Source organism: Spodoptera frugiperda, chromosome 5, assembly GCF_023101765.2.
Source record: "Spodoptera frugiperda isolate SF20-4 chromosome 5, AGI-APGP_CSIRO_Sfru_2.0, whole genome shotgun sequence".
In the NCBI taxonomy this organism is placed as follows: domain Eukaryota; kingdom Metazoa; phylum Arthropoda; class Insecta; order Lepidoptera; family Noctuidae; genus Spodoptera; species Spodoptera frugiperda.
In genome coordinates, this window is record NC_064216.1 from 5585553 (window position 1) to 5604018 (window position 18466).

Below are 18466 nucleotides of genomic sequence, written 5' to 3' on the forward strand. Positions count from 1 at the left end.
TAATTTAGTCTTTCACCACAGAAAGCCCTGCTGCGTAAAACACAAATTGACCACAATAGTTGATAGCTTGTTTTGTATGCCCTAGGGGATGAACTATGACGTTATAGAAAAGAGTTGTGGTAGATAATAATGTATTGAATCAACACTTGGGCCTTTCTTACTAGCTGAACCGGCAAACTTCGTACCGCCTCAAACATTTTGTTCAACCTCCCCTGGACTTCTCCAAATAATTCAAGAAAAATATTAGCCAAATCGGTCTTGCCGATCTCGAATTTTAGCGAGACTAACGAACAACATTTGATTTTTATGTATATAGAGATAACAATACCTCTTTATGATGTATCTCAAGCTCAACACATCATTACATTCAATATTCGCTACAAAACGACCAAAAACATCAATAGCACGCGTTTCTTTCTTGTTTACCACCAAATCCTTCAATTGTCACAGAGCCTAAACAAAAAATTACTTTCGTTACATTCGTTCTGCCTTTTATTTTATCTCGGATTTATTTTACTGTTCGGTTTAAACGTATTTCCATATAAATAACGAAGGCTTAACCGTTTCTTCTTTATTTACAATACATGAAGAGAGTTTAGGGATTACTCGTACCTACAATGAATTGTTCAGTTCACGTGTTACGTCGTAGGTGTATAAGTATACATACATACATATTTATGTTATATAAGTACCTGATACATATTTTAAATGTATATTTCGTTGAGTATTACAATGCTCTTTACTTATATCTATCGTTCTATAGCTCTACGGTAGAGAAAAGTACTTTTAAATTCTCCGATTTCAATTTCTAAAGAATGACAACATTTTAGCCAACCCGCATAGAGTAAGCGTGGTGCTTAAACCTTCTTTCTCCATGTGAGTAGAGGAGTTTGGACAGCAATGGGCAGTTATAGGTAGTTGATGTGTGATGTGTAACAACATTTTGCAACATTACATTACAATCATAATAAAAATGACACTCTTCACATTACTGCTGAATATGAATTATACTTATCCTCTTACTAAAATTAATCATCTATTAGGTACAAAAATAACAATATTTCCTGTTGTCTGTATCATTAGTCTTTACTTATCAATATACCTAATATCTAAATCAATTTCAGCTAATTAATGAATGTTTGCAATTCGCCTGACCGTGATTAATGTTATTAACTAAATATTTAGTTCTATTAATTATGAATAGTGATCAAATTCTATGCTATTAAATAAAATATAGGGTGTGTACACGATAGATTAATATATTAAACTAGCGGACCCGACAGACGTTGTCCTGTCTACACGTTAATTTGAAAATTTTTTTTTTTTAATAAAGTAAAACATTCTGGACCTTTTTGATGAAAATTATTATTCAAATGTTATGACAATATCTAACGTCATTAGTATTTGACACTACGATGGTAGCGCCGTCCGTCGGATCCGATGTAAAACATTCCAAAATCAACAACTACTAATAAATTAAAAATTAATTAAAAAAACATTGTCCAGCGGACAAAATTGTGAATCTAAACCATTCTCAGATCCTCTTGAACGTTTGCATTCACACAAAAAGTTTCATTAAAATCCGTCTAGTCGTTTAAGAGGAGTTCAGTGACATACACACGTACAGAAGAATTATATATATAAAGATGTTCTCTTGTTTTACCAATCACAATTTTCGCATCAGTTTTTTTATAGAGTGAAGAAAAGTATGTATGTTCTTTTTTTAAAGTAACAATAAGTGCTAAATAATCTTTGGCATAATCTCTAAGACTCTTGAGTCTCTAGTATTGAAAATTTACGCCGGTTCAGACAAAAATATGTCTATCATTAATTTCAGAGAAAGTCTCTAGTGATTCTTGGTAATCTTAGTATTTATGAACGATGTATATATTTTTTTAATTCTATCTATCATTTTAGAGAAAATCCCGAGTTATTCCTAGCATTTATTTATAGTAACAACAATTATTTGTTACAGTTTACCTTTTATGTATAAAAAAAAAATAGTGACATAACTTACAGGAAATCTTTTGTTACAATATTATTAAGTGTGATGGTATTCACAATTCCTAGTATGCCATTTGGAATTTACGAGGATAATGGTTATTTTAATTCTAATAACTTTATTGACACCTAGTAACCGTACAATGCAATAACAAAATATATGAACAAAGTTATTTGTGTTTTCATATCTCGTTGTTATAGAAACTGCATACTTATTGCTTATAAAGTTGTGTTATACCTGTTAAGTGATAAAAGAAGGAAAATACATTCATAAAATAATTGTTTTAATGAAGTGTAATCTAATTAAATCATGGGTAGCTTGGTATATAGAACTTTATATAATAAATATGATTTTTAACGACAGCTGATATCTGAAGCACTTTATACAATAAATTAATGATTTTTTTCATACAGCTAATATCTGAATATTTATGTTTGCTTTTTGGTTACAAAAATAAAAATACGACATTATAAACGACCTCTTTCACAGAATCATCACCAATTAGAGGTCGAATGATATTCATTTTCGTTTTGTTATCGGTTCACAAATAATGTTACATCTATATATATTGTATTTACAATGATTTTACTTTGTTTCAGGTATGTTCCTTTCAATCTTCAACGACCACCAATTTATCTGAGACGTCGCGGTGCTCAAAGGTATGTCGCCTCGCCGTTTAAATCCCTCTGAACAATGTGATTGATCTCGATCATCTACAAAATCGTTACCCATTTCACGTCTACTGATATTCCAACCTTATCAAGAAGTACGAAGATTTCCATAAAAAATATAGTAAAACATTGTGTTGGGGCAAAGAAATTTTGTATACTCTATATCTGGTAGTTTTTATGTTTGTATGTTACCCCAAAACGCATTGAACAAAACCCATAAAATATTGACTCCGCAAATACATGCTCAATGAATGATTTTATGCACAAACAAGCAATTTCGAATTAATTGAATAAGGTAATTTAATTTATTACATTTAACATGAAATATTTACTTTCGAAAGTATAATAAAAATCTTTGTAGACGATTATGACAATTATAATCAAGGAGCGAACGTTTAAATTCCTTTAACAATAACTACGAGATGATGTCGCATAGGCGAAGACTGTACACCAATATTCCGGTCAGTAAGACACGCGATATAACGTGCACATATAAAAACACGCAATTTCTTCGGTAGCCACATTATTTACTACAATCTAGAAATTACTGAGTAATTTTCATGGCAACTATGCTTTATTAGTGTTGTTTAAGATATGCAGTCTTGATAAACTGTTGTAAAAAATTAGCAGAAAGTAACATCTATTCTGTTCGCAGTAATGGCTGCGAGTTCCTGTAATTTACTGCGTGTCTATAAAATTTATTTGACATAGAAAAAGATGGTGTTAAACTATGATTTATGTCTTTATTTATACATTACCTACATTTAACAGATATTTCCTTAAAATAAAGAATGTTTGAACACGCAGAAAGCTATAAAATAGGTATAATAATAGGTATATGAATGCAAAAAATACTTGTAAAAGAGAAACAAAAAACGTGACTATGTTCGTGCAATTATTTCCGTCATGAAGCTTCGCTAGGTGAAGGCTAACGCCATTACGTCAAATTGATGTGTCTTGTCTGCGGATTTTATGTCTTATTTTGACTGATGCGTGCATAAAACTGTCCCAGTCATAAACAAAATTGGTGACCTGATCGACTTTATGAATCACGTGACCTTTCCGTCTCGCTTTGATTGGTCGTTTGTAGTTTTATGTTTATTAGATTAAACACCGTCGGAAATTTTTAGTTAATTTTACATAATTTTGTTTTGATTAACTGTTTACGAAATACTTCATCGAATAATCGAGGTACCTACCTACTTTCCCGATTCATTCTTTATTGTCTAGCTAGTCAATAATGCAATAAAACATACGTAGTAACTAAAGGAAACAATCATTTTAAAACCACTCGATACAAAACACACAACCTTCATGAAAGACGAAACTCAATATTTTATACTTCCTAATAATATAGATTTCTGTTTGAATCATTTCGAAACGACTTCACTGATTTATTGAAGCAATAAATCCACTCGCAAATATTTAGCGTTGAGCGCTGTGAAGCATATTGAGCGTCAAGTTGATTCGGAACACATTCGTTATTAATTTTCAATAATTAAATCCTTTCATTTTCACGTGACGGCTAATTATGGGCAGGATTTTCTTGATATTCGCAAAGCTTTCAATTTGTTTTTCAATATGTTAATGGAATTGTTATTGGAATTTGAATGCATTTACGGAGACTTTATGTCAGAACGCTAATTAAATCAGAGTAATGCATTATAATATTACCTAGAATTTTATACTTTATATATGACATAGGTGCATATTACCTACCTATTACATTATTAAGGACATTTACAATTATGTTCTTATTCTGTCTTTTATTAGATAGCCAAACATCATCTATTATTCCATGCAAAAACACATAAGTCAAAACTTCATACACTCACAATTCGCCACTTCATCACACTGCAACCCATTTCTTTATTTAAGGCAAAAAATCAACACGTATCTCGATAGATCACACTTTCCTTCTATCCCCTTTTTCACATAAACTGCTTACCTTGTTTTTACGAGGGCACATGTCTTCATCTATATTGTTACTGGGATGAAATACAAGTAAACACCATGTCGAATGCATTGTATCACCTAGTAAACTTCCCTCTGCTTAGGATATTTACACGCAAACGCAAAGGGTGTCAAGTAATTTTATTATATGTCTTAACCTTGTTACATGGTGTTCATTTTATCTACCGTGAGTCCTGGTTCAAGGTGTTGTGTTCAAAAAAAATCTAAATTATATTTTCCTCTTACTGTTATTTATTGAGAAATAAGGCCATATTTGATAAAGGCACCACCAGCGCAAAAATAATGGTTGGTCTTTCAATAAAATGACCTGATTCTACCTCATATTTGTATCTGTTAAATAATTTGCCTCAATATAACACGGTTCTTAGTCTTGTAGTCGTTAAAATAAAAATGATTTTTCTTTTATGCAATCTTTATAAGTATTATGTAGGTTAACTTGATAAAGAAGTTATAATTTATTTAATAACTAGAAAGCCGATAGTAATACCGTTCTTCATGGTCACATTCTAACATAATCGTTCATAATGTGAATGGTCACGTACCATTTTCAAACAAAAACGCCTCATTTTCTGCCATGTTTTCTCTTCTCAGTTGGTAACAGCGAAAGTGTAATTTGAACAGTTATTAGAAAGCAAACTTTGTAAATATTGGAGCAAGTGGACTGTAATATGCTTATGGTGTGGTCATAAAGTTATAATTATCTGATGGTTACAACATCAATAAGTCATAAATAAGCGGTGTTGGGTGTTCCGTCATCGATTGTTGTTCCCATTACGTTTGCTCCACTAGTAGGTACTTTTGAGTTCATCGATGGATGTAATGTAATATTACGATGTATTGAATCATTTCGCTTTCCGACGTCCGTGTGTCTGGCTCTTTAAAAACAAAAACTACTGAACGAATTTCATATTGTGGATGGATGAAATATTTTCAAAGTTTTATTTAAACGAATAGATAAAGGCTGGCAAAGTAAGAAATGATGTCAAAAATAGACCAAAACTTACCATCCATCTTTGTTATCGATAACTTAAGATTGATGTTAGCGAAAACTTTTATAAGGGATGCCTTATGTCAGCTGTTATAGATTTGGCTCAAAATAGGTCACATTCTGCTTTCTACGAAGCTAATACTAATTCAATGAACCGGTTAATCGTATAAACTATTGTAAAGTTTCCAATATTGAAATTCTCAGGAGAAATAATATATACCGCCTTGTTTTATTCCAAAAGCAAATGTGCTTCTTTAGGTCTATCACATCATAGGTATGTAGACGGTTTTGCCACGCCAGCTGAATGACATTTCGGCCTTTGACGTCCCCAAAGTCAGGCGATGAAAAGGTTACCTATCTACTTGCATACAAAACAAAAAACTTGCTTCTTCAAAAGGGTTTGCTACAAAGAGAATGTCTCATACATATTCGCTTCAATTTTAAACTCTTCAAGCGAATCTTGGTCCAGTGATGACTTTGCCTTATTTAATACCCCAATTCATTCAAACCTTGTTCGTTCAAACGGAGCTGCTGTAAATTAATCAGTTATTTCAAGTAATACGTCTAAGTACACAGATTCATTCTACGAAGTCAGTTGTCCGTACGACGGGGTACCGAAAGAGATCTTTCTTTCGGCCCCTCGTTCGATAAAAGTTCGCTCGAGCGATAAACTTTTGCGTGATTGAATTTGAAAGGAAAAGGTACGTACTTTGTTTTGGATTTCGTTGGTAATTAATAACGTGAAGATATGGTTGAAAGAAAATTGGTTTTTTGTATAAATAAACAATTATTTTTAGATTGATTTTAGGAGTTAGTTATGCATCACTTACTAGCTTAATGTCAGTAAAGCACGCAATGGAACAAATTCTATCATGGCCTTTTAAATATCATTATTACTCGTACATTCTTAACATTTCATGCCACATTATGTACCTTAATCGACTATTTTATGGAACTTCATTTTGACCCAACAACCAACAGTTATCAGCACAATAAATCAACAGTAATGTGTATCTATTAGTATTATTGACTTTGTAATGAGCTGTATGTCGGTCGACAGCCATGCTCTATTAGGAACGTTTGATCTCATAATATTGTTTGAAAAAAGCGGATAATATCCCCACAATTACTAGGAACTGGTAAATATTAACTTACGCAGCTCATTAAGAGAATTCTTCTTTTTTCTGAGATTCTCTGTTTTTGTATTGTCTTCATTAGTAAGTCTTGTATAATTGTAGATTTAATCATAACTTATTATAAACCTAGGATCTATTTTATCTAAACATACAAATTAAAAGTTTTATGAAACTGAAAAAAAAACTTGGCTTTTCAATATCCCAAATTCATAATTTTCTATATCCCTAGTAGTATGTTAGTTGAAAATATTAATTACAAAAAATATGTTACTAACTTTTATGAATGTAAATACAAACAAGATAATCTAAGAACTCCTATAAAGTAATCCGTGTCCACCAAACAAAACGGAACATAAATTCCCAATCCTCACAGACGATCCGAAGGTGCGTAACTTTCTGGTAATTCGAGTAAATCTGGAAATGTTCAATCCTATTCTTCTGTGTTCTTGGACGAATTCTGGACCCTCATTAATATGTATGAGCCTTGAGTAAAGATTGTGCTGAAATTCGGACGAGAGCCGCGATCCGATGGCAATAACATGACTGACCCTTGTCAGCAAATGGATTCCGTAGAAAAATAGATGGTGTTGTACTCATTTTTAGCTAGCATCAGACCGTACATAAATCTCGGGGTCCCTTAGACCGTCATACGTCTCCAGAGATCTGGTTAGGAGTTCCTAGGCGTCATTTATGATTGTGGTACAAATAAATAACAGCCAGGAAAATCTCAGCAAAAATAAACGTGGATTGTTTGCGCTAACCTGCGCGCTGTTAGCAACTGGCAATTTAATGTTTTTGAAGTGAATTATTTACACGCGTCTTGTAAAAAAGACGAACCTTGGACGTCGTTTGCGTAACCTTCAAACATCAAGATGACACAGCGATGAGTAGATTATGACATTTTTTTTTATTACGTGAACGAACGTGGCTGTGTAAAAAAACGTAAAAGGAGGAATATTTTACATTATTATGTATAATGGTAAACATAATAATGGTGGTGATATATGGATATGGGAATTAATAATAATTAAATAATTTCCATAATTGCTTTTACCTCAAATAACATACTAAATTATATTTAGAATAATACCGCAACGCTATAATATAAATCAAACAAAACTTTGGTGAATATAATACCTATGTATTTACCGATACCGTTTCACAGAAAAAATATATTCTAATAGCAACATTAAATCGCGTCTAAGTAGCTCGATATCATAAAATCATCGTTTGATAACTTTCCGTGGGGGAAGGTATAATTTTAGCCTTAACAGGGAATGTTTATGAGCTACTATCTAAATTATGGAGCGACGCTAAAGTCAATATTTCAGGCCAGGGGGTGTAAAGACTGTGTGAAATCGGGATCAGTATTTGAACGCGGGCCAACATAGGCCTTTGGCCTCATTCATTTGATTTCGTGTTTAACTACGGAAACTGTGCCTAAAAAATAGGCGCTCTTTATCGCCGAAGCGATGTAATATCCTTTTTACTGAAAGGTCAATAAATAATATAATTTATTCTACGAGTTTTTGAACCGTTAAATAGGTCTTACGTCATTTGGCTTATCAAGGGTGTAGGATTTAATTCTACCTATATGTTATTTTTATAAAGTCTAATTTAGAATGTAAAGGTATCGTGCAAAATAGGTACCTTTCCCAATGTGACTTTACCACTAAATTCTTATAAGGACTGATTGTAGAGGTTTCCAGAACATGTCTTACTGCATTCGAAAGGAAATGGTGTATGATAAGACTATTTATCCTCCTTGAAACGTGCATAAAAATACCGACGTGCATTGCTTATCAATGTCAGCCTTATACCTTTTTGAAGATAAAGAACATTTGAAGTAGATTAGCAGACAAACTGATGGTTTATTCAGATTAATAATGATGTGTATCATCGTCAACATCATACCATCATCAGCTGAAAGTTCATTGCAAAAAATATCTTATAATTATGGTAAATGACAACTTGCTACTAGCACCCAGTGGCTCCTAATAGTGTATACCTATATACAAAAATATTTGTATATTTTAATTTGTAAGCCTGGTGTAAAAATTATGTTCTCATTACCAACTTGCGTACAAAATTCTACGATTAAGTAAATAGTAATGTTCCATTCGCCATTAAGCGCGCCTATGTTCGTTTGTACATAAAGTGTTAAATAAATAAATAATGTCAATATTTTTCGTAGTTCGAGAATAATACTGGGCACTCAGTAGGTACAAACACAAACCGAGAGTTGTTTAACAAACTGGAAACTAATGCAAAATTATTCAAAAGGTATTTATTATTTTCTGCCAATGCACACAGTCTGCTTGCTCCACTGTTATTCAAACAAACCAATTGAGTTATTTTAATCACTACAAACTGGAAATACTACTGGCGCCACTTCTTGGCATACTATCAGAAAATTAATAATGTTGTCACAATATTTTGGACATTTACCAACGACCTTACATGAATTAATGAAAACCCGATTATTCTAAAACACAAAATCATTAATTTTACACGAAGAAAAAGGTTCTAAAGGAGTTACGAAACTCTCAAAGTAAGTAAAACTTAAGCAGACTTCGCTCACAAAGATGTCTAAATTAATAAACTTAGCTTAGCTTCAATCCACGCCATTTTATTTCGCGTCTCAAGATAAAGAACAAAATGTACAAAAAAGCAAGTGCATCGGACGGAGCACTTGGGCTAAGGGCTTCCGCTTGGCAAACTTTTCAATCGGACCACTTTCCAGTGGGGCAAGTTTATCCTTTGAAACTACTCTCACCCCTATTTTGGTAACCAAATTGGACGAGTAACAGACTACGGTAGAAACAAAGCTTTGATCTGAAATTTTTCGTAAACCTGTTTACATTTTGAAAATTGATATTTCTTTGTTGGGTTATAAGGTTCAAATTCAGTTATTTGTTGGAGCAATAAAGCATGATGTTTGACCAAATAACACCCATGAAATTTAATAATTAAAACGTCCAATTAAGTCCGTCTGATGCACAAGAAATATCAATAAACTCGTTTATAAGTAAATTTTGTCCCTGATTTTGGGATTTTTTTGTTAGATTTTATGTTTAACAACGCAGATTTTTTACATCATTATTATGTTTGTTGAGAAGCAGCGACCTCTTCAAATATTACGATTGTGTTGAAATCGAGACTCTTAACGATTCAGAATCCAATAAGCATACTCGTAATTATTTCGCAAGTTACTGCTGAGAGCAGTGCTTACGTTAATCTTTCGCTTTGGTAATAATTAACATCTTTCGTAGTGAGAATACCAGTAACACATAATACAATTTGCTGTATTCCCACATGTGTTGTAGCTAATATAATATGCAGCAACATACCGTTACTTCGATCTATCTCCGCAAGATCCTTTGAGACTACAATTTGGGTGGAAAATAATGAAATGTTATAAGTTTTTTTGGGTCGGTATATTATTCATTACACGCGTCTCGTTCCTTCGTATGAGAACTTGTGTTGAAATGGAAAGGTGTAAATAAAGTGTATTTATTTTTTGCCGTACCTCTTTATTTCATATTTTGTTCAGGGACCCTTATAAACATGAGATCTTTATTGGAATAAAGTATGCATGGTTTTGTCAGTAGGCATAGTTTGTTCAGGGACTTTTATTACAAGGTCGGCAAAAATGGGAAAGGCGTTCTCATAATATTTTGTAGGTTTCGTCTTCAAGTTTTTAATTCTGCTTCTGGAGATAGAATCTGAAGTATTTGAGAAGTAGGTTACAAGTCTATCGTCACTTGTATTAGGGTCGCATAAACAAGGAGATTAGGAAACGTTTTCAAACAAATTTTCTCACAACGTTAGATTTGAAACGTTTTAGTTGCTAAGTGTCTACTGTTTACAAATGCGTTGTCCGCATTTCTTTCACACAGTGGCTGGTACACTAAAAATCCAACACTTTCTTCTTCACAAACAAACTCTTTAACTTTTTTTGTTCGCATTCCGCCAAAGAGGTCATTTCGTACTACAAAAAACATCCAACCATTGTTTATTTCTCAACTTAGAACATTTGTCTTTTGTTTCAAATAACCTCGTGGTCGGGCTTTCCTTCACTCATTAACTTTTCTGGAGACAAGTGGAAATCCGTGTGTAGCTTTCCTACTTGTAAATTGAATCTGAACTTAATTTTTACTGGGCTTTGGTTTCTTTTGCAACAAGATTTCTCTTAAAAGCGGTTGCAGGGTGGTTTAAATTGGACAGATAATGAGGGAGTTTCTTTTTACGATGTTTGTGATTGTACTGCCTGTGTATTTAGATGGCAGCAGATTGTTTTAAGTTTATTGCGAACAAGATTTATACAAAGTAATTTTTTGAGTGTTTTGTTTTGCTTACGAAGGAAGAGCGGAACGAAGTTAATTAGGTACAAAGTTAAGCAATTTATGTTTTATGTTATCTTTGCAGAAATTTGAGAACTGTGCAATGCATACTCGTGTTAAATAGCAAATGTTATTTAAATTAACGTTTTCAATTCATTGGGCAATTATAATAGAAACATAGATGAAGCGACCTAGGTATGTGCAAATGTTCCTGTTATCATATTTTCCTGGTAGGCGCTTTATCGGTCGTGTTATATACTCGTCAACACTATACCACAGTTTTCGCGCGACCATTTTCCTCTGTCAATTCAGTCTGAACGTACGTATTGTTTCAGGAACGTTTTAATTCGGTAGTGTGATTATTTTATCAGTGTACTTTATTATTTTTTTAGAAAGTGTTGTGTGCGGACGTATCATAAGACAATGGGACTTTATAATTGTTTTGTATGATAAGTTTCTTGTTTTGTGAAAAAATGTTTTCGAATCGAAGAAGATTGTCGTTGAACACTTTGGTGGAAAAAGTTCTGTCAAAGAGGAGGGACTCGAAGGATTCTCCGCTCGCCTCACCTCTGTCCGATGAGGTATTAATTTTAATTTACTATTTTTTTTAAATAAATATTATTGTGTAAATAAATAATGCGTAAAAACGTTCGTTTAGCCTTGATATTCCGTCAATGTTATCGACGTTTGATTACAGACTTGATTTCGATTTTGGTGTATCACGTTACGAAATATTTTGCATTGGCATTGATGAGATAAAATCCATTTGTTATTGATATTTAATATTTAAATTAATGTTTGATATCAATTCTAGGTTAAATATTGATATTAGTCGACTAAATTGAGAAGTTTGTTTATCAATAGATTTGTAGAATTTAGGGCTTAGTGCCAAGAGCATTTTAATGACGGCGCTCACGCAAAGATTTGGCAATAGGTATAAGACAGCGTTAGGGTTATGTGGGCTGCCTAGCGGGTAACCGGGGTTTCGGCCTGAAAAGCAGAAGTAAAAACGGATTGGGTTTTAGTCAGTATGAGTCGGAAAATCCCACTCGCCTCACCCAAGGCGGGAGAAGTCATTGGATCATTTTTACCCCCTCCAAAAAAAAGGGTTGTATAATTATAAAATGTAAGGTTGTACGTCCCTTCAGTTTTTGTTTACATTGCAGTCAAAAGTAATGCTAGCATTAGTTTAATTAAGTAACTTCCAAATACCGGATACTTGTACTTATTCGTATGCAAAGTCTTGCGAAAACGGGTTAGGTGTGTTCCGCTGCTTATCGCATTCTCAATACATTTTTAAACTGTCGTACATTAAGTTAAAATAGGTACTAACACTTCGTTTGTAGAATTGTAAAACTACAAAATTATTTACGCATAAGTTGCTAGTATATTCTTAATGAAACTTGTCATAATTATTGAACATGTTTTTTTTAATAGTTAGTTCTCTACAAAATGTGAACCAATTAAGTTGTTAACAGACTAAGCTATCATTTATTTTTTGTTCAGTTCAAGGACGACTAATTCAATTGCCTATGACGCAATTTCAGTTGAATTTGTACTTTCTGAACATGTATACAAAGTTTATAATTAGTGTAAGTAGTATGATTGACACACCTACATTTCTTTTCAATGTCAGTGTAATAATAAAAGCAATAAAGTATATTGTGTCGTAATAAGTGACAGTTGTTAATCATCTCACGTGAACTTGGTTGTTGGAATTTCAACCTTATGTACTTGTAGTTTAAATAACAAAATTGAAAAAATTTATAAATTTGTGTCTCCTATTAAATACTGGCCATTCTTACTAGTTTTTATTTCAGTAATTATATTCACCAGATAAAAAATAATCGCTAGACAGGTTTTCATAACCTTTACACGCATTTCCCGACAAGCTATATAGTAAATATATGAGTACATGATAAAAATACTAGTTCGAAAGCTATCAGACTAACCTACCTGGTTGTAATACGCATTCTAAGGTGCGATCGATAAACACTGAGTCAAATGTCGAGTTCATCGCCATACGATACGCCTGATGTATTACAAGGTCATGTAACCTTCACTATTTTCATGTACTGACAGCTCATCAAGCTATACTCAACCACTCTAACTCGACCTGTCATTGGACAGCCAGTCTATACATTGTAAGGTCTATGTTGTTGTTAGTATGAAGCAAAGATACAGTGTAACTTGGCCTCTCATTGTATAGACAGTTCGAACAAAGTCAGGTCTATGTTGATGGTAGTATAAAGGGTGTCGAAGTTCTAATCCTTTAGCGTTTACATGCCCATTGGTATTGTCAACACCAACTGTTATAGTGACATCATGTGAATGGAAATGTGTGTTCACCTTGTCACCGTATCGGTTCGAGTAACTGACTGACTGATAGAGCCGTTTCTATGGCGTAATTTATTTTGTTTGCGTGTTTTCTGTAAGGGTTCGTTTAAGAGAGGATATATGTAAGTAGGTTGTATTTGTTCAGCTGAGTTTTGATATTTTTAGCTAACTATTAACTTCAGTCATATTTATAAATCAATGATGTTTATCCCTAATTCTGAGAGACGCAGAACCAGTATAAAATTTAACGTGTTAAAAATTTAAAGTAACAGCTGAGACTTGGCTTAAACTATTAATACATTGGTATTAGTAGTACAGACAATAACTTAATGTACTGAAAATTTCATTCATAAGAAAATGCGAAGAAAATACTAAACTTATAAAAAAATTAAGACCATTAATAAACAAGGAGATAAATTGAAAGGACCTTGACTTGAAGCAGCAAGTCTTCGTAACTCTCAAACAATGTCGCGTTAAGATTAATTCCGACTCATTTTTTATTAAGTAACAACCCTGAACTTGGTTCGCTGAATTGGTTTAGAAAGGAACTTTATTAGAAAAAAATATATATTAATTTATCGAGATATTTAACTAACTGTTTAAACAGTTCAGGATAAAGAAGTTGAAAATTACTATTTGATTACACTTTTTATATCGATTTGAGCGGTTTCTAGAATTGTCTACAGATCTTTTTAAGATTTATTTATTTAATCGTAGATTTTATTACACAAACTTAAGAAATTGATGAACTTCATCACAGTAGCATGCTCCAAAAACTTGTAAGAACTAATAAACTAGTGATTGGCTGATTTTATAACATGAACTTTCAATTCAACCATACTATTACTCATATCTTAATATTTCTTAAAATTTTAGAATCTTCGGCTATTTCATAACAGATCATTGTATCAGCTTTCTTATTAATACATATCCAACGTTTTTGGTAACGACCACAAAACGGTTATATTTAAGCAACAGTTTTATAAGGGAACCCCTTATTGCAGTCGTTTTTACTTTCTCTAACGTTCCGAACATATGGTTTGGCTATTGTTGCCATGACAACAGCTGCCCACGCGCAGGTGCCAACTAACAGTTGTTTTGGTACCGGCGTCACCCCATTTCGTTTTTAAGAGTTCCGTGTGGTAAGATTAGATTTGAAGTATTTTTATTATACCGCATATCTTATTGTTTAATTACCGGTTATTTAACCGCTTTAATTTGGAGTGGAAAGAATATAATCTGAGTAATAATTGAATTTATTTTTCATTATTATTTTCCACCCTATAATTATATTTTTGTTACAATCTATTGTACCAATTAGGTTCACTCACTCACTATATAGTACTATAAGCGATCAACATTATCCTTACTGCCTAATACGAACTTTTAAATCAAGTTTAGTTTAACCTACGTGAGATCACGAAGTTGAATATTCTAATACATAAATTGTAACATTGAGTCTGAAAATAGTATTTTTACGATTTTATCCTGGTCAAACGTTTCCAATGACGTCAATGGATCAATAGGTATAAAACATTATTTTCTTATCAAACAAACGTACCGTAAACAATATATTAATGCTCTAGTAATTAACATTGACTGTTAATCAACCACAACACATAATAGGGACATTGCAAAATGTTCAGCTAATTGATTGATGCACAGGTAGTCTTGGTACTCATGGCTACCCATCGAGCGACACAAAACCAGTTTATCGTGGCCTCCTATTATACGAACTTTTTGCAAGTTTAACGGTCAGTTTATACTGGGTGTTCATAGGTTGATGTGTAGTCGTATGTAGTTTAAACTGGGATCTCAGTTCTTGATACTTGGCAACTATTATTTTTGGTCCGTTCATTTTTCTTGTGGTCAGAAGCAAGGCTATTAAGTATGAGATCATGGATTCCAAGGTTGGGTTTAGTAAAATCCCGTATGATAGAACTTGCAAGGAAATTAACAAGTAAAGGATTGAGATAAGACGATTGAGAACTCCTTCCTCTTTTAAAGTACAAAGGGCAGGCTTCACAAGTAGGTATGTATATAGAAGTTTTAGCCGTAATTTTCTCAGAAAACCTGTTTGCGAATCCATACAAATTAATTATTTATTATTTATTTAAACAATAAGATACCTCTAATACTTAATTAATAAACAATATAGCCAATGATAAAAAATGTGTCATGGAACTTATTATACAAGACAGTGTTCGTGTCGATAGTACTTAATTATCGTATTAATTAGTAATTATTACCAGTTTTTTATTGATTTCATTCGATTTATGTGTATGTATTTACATGAATTTGTATTTAGTTTTTTTTTTTTTGTAATAACTATCGTGAGATATACTAAATTAACTGTCGTCACGCTGCTCATGATGAAGAGTCCCCCTGTGATTCGAAACTAGTAGAGCTTTTCTCCATTAATTTACGTGAGTAAACTGTGATTTTTAGTTAATTTAGTTTTATTTATTGTGAGTTGACACTAATATTATTAATCTTTTTATAGAATCAAATAAATTATTTAATCTAATGACCTAAGTCGTAATTTTCTAGATCACGCACAATTATTAGACTTAATTTAATTAAATTAGTTTCGAAATTATAATAAGTAGGTACATGAGTCTTAACTTTTTTTGATACATTGAAATTTTTTTTCTACTAAGTATTTCGTTTACATAATTCATCAATGAGTTAGATTTCCACAATCACTGCTTGCGTGCTAAGAGGTCGTTAGTTTCATTATATATCTCTTAAATATCCCTGAAACATCATTACGATAATTCAATAATTAAATCAAATGAATTATTATATTATTCCCATGCAAAGTTGCCTGTATTGAAATTATTTGTTAGTGACGATATTTAAACAATTTACAATTGACATTGTATGGAAATTTAGGGTTTGTTGTTTGGTTACTTAGGCCTATTTTTGCATGTAACTTGCAACAAAGGGAAGACTTGCAACCGACCAGACGTAGGACTTATTATATTGATTACCTGCATGGCGATCATGAAGTCAAGCCACAAGAGATGTTCAACTTTCCTGATTTTGACTTAAAGTCGAAATTACAATAAATACAATTTACAAATTGGAGTAGGTTGACCAGCTTATACTTTTGACTGACTGGATCTGACTCACCACTGGTTGAAGCAATATTAGGGTGTGGTTCTAGGATAACCTTCTATTTCCCAATAATATTTATTATGACAATAATGAGTCAATATGTTCATGATTTTCCTAATCAGTAATACTTAGGACTTATCCTGCAGTTGACTAAAGTCAATATATAATTTTTATTATTTACTGCACAAAATATGGTATCATTTGATATTTTTGTACATTATTATTCCTATTTTATTCAATAAACAAAGTAGAGGCAACATCATCATCTCATTTATTTTTGGAATAAAACAATATACCTACCTGTTTAGACACGAACAATGTGATTTATTCTGGATTTTCCTTCAATACTCTGGCTTAACAATATCTAACAGACAAACAATGAATAGGAAAAATAGCAACAGGAAAATTATTAACAATTTAAAATAGAAGCAAATAAAACAGAATAAACAGTTAAATAAAAAGTTTACACTATCGGAAAGTAAATAAAACAAAACTTATAATGTACCTTACCGAATTGTAATAAAGTTAAAAATATTAAATGTCAACATTTTATCTACTGTAGCTTCTTCCATACATTTTTTCATAGACGCTTCTGTCTTTAATGCCTTACCATATAAAATGACGTAATCCTCCAAGAATGAGATTGGAAAAGTCGATTTTCTTTCCTTGCAACTGAGTGCAGTAAGCCGATACATCTGAATATACCTACAGGGTGTGCAAAGAATATTTCCAACATGCTTATCGCGTTCCCAGTACCGATGTTAAGCATCCACGAGAATTTTCTTTGAGAGAAGAATTTAAGACATCTGTGGAAAATTTCCGTGTATTACATTTCCATGTTACGGAGTCGTGTAGTCTTGTTTTGCTCACTTCACTGGACGTACTTAAGCAAAGGAATATTTTGTACTGCACTTTCATTTCTTTCTTTAAATTGACCAGGTGTTCATAGCTGTGGTTTCAATAGAAAAAGCGATACGTACGAATGATATTAATGATTAGAAATGGGGTGAATACTAAGATGACGTGTGACGGAGATATATGGAAAAAGAAGACATTCACGCCAGCCTCTATGATAAATGTTTTGGTATATTAAGCATCTTGTAGCACTTGTTCTTTTTACTAAAGTATTATAAGGTCAATGAACTTTGGAGGAAACTTGAAGCAGTACACAGAAATAAACCGTAAAACACAGTAATATTAAATACGGATATGAATATCAAAACATTGCAAATGTTAATGTATGTTTAGAAGATGCAAATAACACGACATTACTGACTAACGTTGGTATCTCTTCACTAAACGATTATTTAACTATTGCGCTAGAAGGTCATCTCATCTTAATATGTGCAAATATGAATGATATCATACCACAAATGGCAAATGCAGGCTTAAGTACACTAGAAATAAAGTCTCAATTACCTTCATAAGTATGACTATTGAATCACATTTAAGCAAAATATACCTTACTGCAATATAGTAAAGTATAATTCAGAAAAGTTTGAAATAGAATCTGGATAGTTTATCGATAGTGTGCAAAGCACAAAATATGAACATTAGTGTTAGTGTTTGTGAAATCTAAACCGATCAGCCAGTGTCACTCTGAAACGGTTCTGCACGCTCTATAAACAGAATCAGTATAAATCAATACATAATTGATCATGGCTATACACGCGAAACCACGCATCATAAATAAAGTCTTTCGTTGCTCGTGAATGGGAACGATTAATTCGGTGTCAATGTACTAATCAGGGCAGCAACTGCCAATCAATGTGTTGATTCTATTATTAGAGTGCTTTTCCACCTATGTAGATATGCTACGAAGATGTAAATCAGAAGCTATGTGACCATTTCACCCGATACTAATTTGTAGTACGTATGTAGCTGTGCGAGGAAGA

At 32.5% G+C, this 18466-nt stretch overlaps 1 protein-coding gene across 17 annotated transcripts in view; it reads left to right on the forward strand.

Moving 5' to 3' along the window:
* Positions 1-18466, forward strand: part of LOC118272267 (rap1 GTPase-activating protein 1) — a 283102-nt gene that overhangs the window by 212129 nt on the left and 52507 nt on the right. For 2 of the 17 annotated variants that reach the window (XM_050693614.1, XM_050693615.1), the window contains exon 1: positions 11252-11695. The exons of the other annotated variants lie outside the window; for them this stretch is intronic. In XM_050693614.1, coding sequence (XP_050549571.1) covers positions 11561-11695 — 135 coding nt within the window. In that variant the 5' untranslated portion in view covers positions 11252-11560. Of the gene's footprint in view, positions 1-11251; positions 11696-18466 lie in introns of those variants that run through there. 17 annotated transcript variants of the gene reach the window in all.